At 44.9% G+C, this 5,736-nt stretch overlaps 1 protein-coding gene across 1 annotated transcript; it reads left to right on the forward strand.

The window, feature by feature from the left end:
- The first annotated feature begins 4,569 nt into the window (after positions 1-4,569).
- Positions 4,570-5,504, forward strand: LOC114886462 (olfactory receptor 9Q1-like). Its single transcript, XM_029206957.1, is given in 2 exon segments — positions 4,570-4,989; positions 4,992-5,504. Coding segments are annotated over 2 exon segments (933 nt in total).
- Positions 5,505-5,736: the final 232 nt, after the last annotated feature.

Raw genomic sequence — 5,736 nt, forward strand, 5'->3', positions numbered from 1 at the left:
AGGCAAAAGGAAAATCAGTAATGCTGGTGCTCTTTATTTAAAATTTTGATATATATTTATTTTTATTCTGTACCTGTATTTTCATTCAATTTGTTTTATTTTATTATTATTTTTTTAACATCTTTATTGGGGTATAATTGCTTTACAATGATGTGTTAGTTTCTGCTGTATAACAAAGTGAATCAGCTATACATATATCCCCATATCCCCTCCCTCTTGCGTCTCCCTCCCACCCTCCCTATCCCGCCCCTCTAGGTGGACACAAAGCACTGAGCTGATCTCCCTGCGGCTGCTTCCCACTAGCTATCTATTTTACACTTGGTAGTGTATATATGTCCATGCCACTCTCTCAATTCATCCCAGCTTACCCTCCCCCCTCCCTGTGTCCTCAAGTCCATTCTCTACGCCTGCGTCTTTATTCTTGTCCTGCCCCTAGGTAAGTCAGAAAGAGAAAAACAAATACCGTATGCTAACACATACATATGGAATCTAAAAAAAAAAAATTGTTCTGAAAATTTTGATATTTTATTCATCATAGAGATTTTTGCATTGATTTTTATTTTTGATAATATTATATGATTATTTACCTTTGTTTACTAAAGGTTTTGGTGCCACTTTAACTTTTGAATCCGAGGTGAGTGCCTCACTCACCTCACCCTAGTCCTGGACTTGCCTAATACCATCCTGTACTGTGGCCAAAGCCCCACTCATTGCCCCAGGAGTAGTCCCTGGGCTTTCCTGTCCCTGTGAATTTGCTCACGCTGCTCCCCCTTCCTGAAGAGCTTTGCCCATCATTCTCCCACCCCTCACTTCCATCCAAACTGCCTGCCAAAGTCCATGTCCGCTGGGAAGCCTTCCCTGATCTACCCCATCTATAAGTAATCTTGCCTTACTCTGACTCCCCATGGCACCTGGACTACACCTCACTTATGAGCTTAGTACCTGTTATCTGTAGGATGAATTATTATGTAATCTGCCAGTTTGCATAGTCCTTGTAGACTGGCATTGTGTTTTCTCTTTTACAGGGATTTGTTTCGTTTTGTGTCTCATGCTCTTCATTTAGAATGCTTAGCACCGTGATGAATCAGTGACCGATATGGTCTCATTTTCTCTTGGTTTGCATAATTGTCCAAGAAAACAATTATTCTGTTCTTCCCCATCTTCCTTATTTCCTTTTCTGAATTGAGCCATCTTGAAATTCAATGGCTTAACAAAATGCTTCTGAATTTGGGGCTAAAGAAATACTGCTGTGTTAAAGATGCAGAGAGATGGCAAAGGCCATGCCAACAAAAAGGATATGCCAGTTTCTCCTCTGAGCAACATCTCAGGCTTTTGTTTTCCCTGTGATTTCATTTGCTTTTAAAGGTGGGGGGAGGGTGGGGGTGGGGAGAGGAGACAGTGAAACACCTGACTTCCAGAGAGGGCAAACTTAGAAGACATGATGTGTCTTGTTGAGGTCTCTGTGTAGAGTCTCCATTGTGTCCTTCTGAGCAATGTGATCAAAGCCTTGCGTTCACAAAGCACCCTTATTCCTTCCAGGATGTGGCCACACTGAGGAAGGCACAGTTTCTGACATTGTTCTGACAGAGAAGTTAAAGCCAGAGACATCTCACTCATCGAGGGCCTGTGTAGAACTGGGATTTAGGCTTTTTAGACCCCACTTAGTGGGTGTGTTGAAAGGCTTTGGGAGCTGGGACTGAGACCAGGAGTCTTGTTAAGAATCCAAGTAACAGTTGCCTTTCCTTAGAGACCACATCAGCCATTGATTGGGGACTTCAGACTTTCAGAGACTATTGGTATCTTCGCCAAAAGGGATTTGCATTGGAGTCGGGAGCCCATACGACGAGGCTTTTCTCCAATCTCTGCTCTCCTAGCCTGGAACTGAACAAAAACCAGAGTGAGGAATGCATGTTAACCAGGTTTAGCAAGTCATGGAAACAGAAAGATTAAGGGAAGAGAGAGAAGAAAGTGTTTGACTGACCAGAACTGGCAAGGGACTTGAGGGTGATATATGCAGGGACTGGCATTCAGGCAGCTGTGACATTACTGTCCCCAAGTTGATTCACTAATGTGTGTGTGTATGTAGATTGTAGGGGGAGGGAGAAGGACACCAATGCCTGGAGAGATTAAGTAACTTGCTCAGTGTCGTAACTGAGCAGATTTGGGAGGACAATGTCCACCCAGACCTCCTGCTACCCAGCCCAGTGGTCTCTCCCCAGACCCTTAGGATACTTCTCCAAGCAGTGGAAAAGAAACGAGTTTTTAGAGACAAGGGAAAAATAGTGGACAAAGGGCGAAGAGGTCTGGCCAGGTAAAGGTAACGTGGAATTCAGGTGAGAAAACTGTCCTGGTCTTCTTGGTTCATGCTCAGTTCAGGTCACCAGATCCAATGTCTTTTATTTATCATTTTCTCCAACATGTCAGTGCAACACTGGCCTAGCTGTCAAAGTCTAATGCTTTAAAGATGATCAAATATCTTCTCTACCCCCCTGCACCGCAACTCTGCCAAAGGACTTTCTATCCATTAGCACAAGAGTCCCCATCCGCCTTCGGATATGAATAGACTGCAGTGCTGGTATTCATGCGTCTACTTAAAGGCAGACATTTTCTGGGTCCTCTTAGACTATTGGAATAGACGTGTGATGTATGTAAAATCCGGTTTTAAGGTAAATAGTGCTTCTGTGTACAGTCTTGTTCTTCATGGCAGCTCCACCATTTACTAGCTGTGCAATCTTGGACACAAGACTGAGCTACTTAAAGTCTGTCTCAGTTGCCTCATCCGTGAAATGGGGGGAAAAAAAGTTCCTACCTCAAAAAGTGAATGTGGGGATTAAATGACTTAATATACAATTCATTAGAATAGTGTCTGTATATATGTTCTCTGTTATTAAAGAAAATATCTGTTCTTTTAAAATGGATTTTTGGTAAACTAAGAGGATCTAATTAAGACAACAGCTTTCTGTCAAGTAAGCGCACTGTTACGTTGAGAATTGTAGGGTAAGTCCAAGGATGGCTTATGATCTCTGTGAATATTCATCAATTTTATTGGGTTTTTAAGACTTCAGACAGCTTCTGTTTTTAAATATTTTCATAAAAATAAACATAATCCGGGGCTTCCCTGGTGGCGCAGTGGTTGAGAGTCCGCCTGCCGATGCAGGGGACGCGGGTTTGTGCCCCGGTCCGGGAAGATCCCACATGCCACGGAGAGGCTGGGCCCGTGAGCCATGGCCGCTGAGCCTGCGCGTCTGGAGCCTGTGTTCCGCAACGAGAGAGGCCACAACTGTGAGCGGCCTGCGTACCGCAAAAACACAAAACAAAACAAAACAAACATAATCCCTTGAAGATTTGCACAATGCCTTTCTCTTTGCAATATGCTTTATATCTCATTTGATAACTTTATTCCCCCAAAACATATTGAGGCTTTACAATGTGCTGAGCTCCAGAGGCACATACCCTGACCAGGGAAGACAGACTCAAGGGAGACTTCCTGTGGGATGTAGGATCTGAGCTGAGGCCTGAAGGTGGTATAGGAGTTGGGCAGGACCCTGAGGATGGGAAAGACAAGGTGTTTCAGCAGAAGGGGTGGCCTGTGGAAAGCACAGAGATGTGAATGAATGTGGGGCATTAGAAAAGCTGTAAACAATTCAGGTGGCTGGAGAGAAGCGTGGCTGGAGGTGCAAGCAGTGAGGCGTAAGAAAGGGACACGAGGAAGTAAGTGGGGGAGACCCCCTGGAGGGCTTTCCCCAACACGCCGAGGAGTCTAAAGAATATCCTATCCTTGATGGGGTGCCATGACTGGATTTTTAACAGGGGGATGAGAAAGTCTTAGAAATATCTCTCTGGTCACAGTGAGGAGAACAAACGTATGGACACCAAGGGGCAAAGCAGGGGCGGGGGGGGGGCGGGGTTGGTGGTGGGATGAATTGGGAGATTGGGATTGACGTATATATCCTAATATCTATAAAATAGGTAACTAATAAGAACCTGCTGTATAAAAAAATAAATAAAAATTTAAAAACTCACAATAAAAAGCACATATAAACAACAACAAAAAAAATAAAATGTTAAAAAAAAAAAAGTTGGCAAGAAGCAAGTCTGAGGGTGGCGGGAGCTGTTAGCTATATGGCTCTTGTTTTGATCCAGGCAAGAGATGAAGAGGGTTTGAAATAAGGGAGGAGGTATGGCCATAGAGAAAAAGGGACAGAGTCCTGAGGTGGATATTTCCATGGTAGAGAGGACCCCATGTATCAGCCCCTATTGGAGCAATAAGGAAACTTTGGTTCTGTGGTTATCTGACTGCAGGGGCTCACACAGCTAGTTAGCCATAAAAAGTGGGAGAAAAAGCACTCCTATTCTGAAAATGTTTACCCACATCAGTTTTCTTGACATGTCACAGAACTCCCTTAGAAGTAGGAGTTAAGACCAGGCATCTCTGAAGCCCCACGTAGACCCTGGCATATTTTGTCCATAGCACTTGTTCAATACATGTAACCTAGAAATACAGTTAATTCCTATTTATAGTTCCCTAACTTGCTTCTCATCCTAGCCTTCTCAGGTGCCTCTGGCTTCATGGCAGAGAAGAACCTCACCTTGGTGACCAAATTCCTCCTCATGGCATTCATTGACTCTCCTGAATGGGCACTACCTCTCTTCCTCCTGTTTCTGTTTATCTATCTCATCACCCCTTTGGGGAACTTGGGCATGATTATCCTGATCCGCGTGGATCTCCGACTCCACAGCCCCATGTACTTCCTTCTGAGTCACCTCTCATTCATGGACATCTGCTACTCGTTTGTCACTGTGCCTCTGATGATGGCTGTGTTGCTGGAGCACAGGGCCACTTTATCCTACACACTCTGTGCTGTCATTTTCTTTGGCTCCATTGACTGCTACCTCCTGGCCCTCATGGCCTATGACCGCTATGTGGCCGTGTGCTGACCCCTGCTTTATGTCACTGTCATGAGGAGGAAGGCCCGTTTGGGTTGTGTGTGTGTGTGTGTTGAGGGGGGGGTTACGTTGCTGGTGTCTTCAGTGCCTTCGTGTGGAAGGTCTCAGCTTTCACGCTCTCCTTTTGTGGAACCAATGAGATTGACTTCATTTTATGTGACCTCCCTCCTCTCTTAAAGATAACCTGTGGGGACAGCTACACTCAGGAAGTGGTAATTATTGTGTTTGCCATTTTTGTCATCCCTGCCTGCATGGTGGTGATTTTGGTGTCCTACCTGCTCATCACCTTGGCCGTTATGAGGATTCCCTCTGCAGGAGGCCGGGCCAAGACTTTCTGGACGTGTGCCTCTCACCTCACTGCAGTGTCACTCTTCTTTGGGACCCTCATCTTCATGTATCTGAGACATAACTCTGGCCAGTCCTCGGAGGAGGACTGGGTGGTGTCTGTGTTTTACATAACAGTGATCTCCATGTTGAACCCTCTCATCTACAGCCTGAGGAGCAAGGAAGTGAAGGAGGCTCTGAGGAAAATTCTCAACAGAGCCAGGTTGTCTTAGCCATCCAACCTTGTTCAACCTTGGAAATTCCTGAGAATCATCTCTGCAGTGCCAGCATTCTGGGAACTCATTATTTATAGCACGCTCAATGTTTAGATGAATACGTCATGGCATAAGGCATTAAAAAAGAACCAGAACTTTTAGTTCCAGGGACAGAAAGCAAGGAAAGAAAGAGGCAGCCTGAGAAGACATTGGAGTGAGATTTCTAGCTCTCAGGACAAGTGACAAAAGA

The sequence above is a fragment of the Monodon monoceros genome, unplaced genomic scaffold, assembly GCF_005190385.1.
Source record: "Monodon monoceros isolate NGI ecotype Baffin Bay Population unplaced genomic scaffold, NGI_Narwhal_1 Super_Scaffold_7, whole genome shotgun sequence".
Lineage (NCBI taxonomy): Eukaryota > Metazoa > Chordata > Mammalia > Artiodactyla > Monodontidae > Monodon > Monodon monoceros.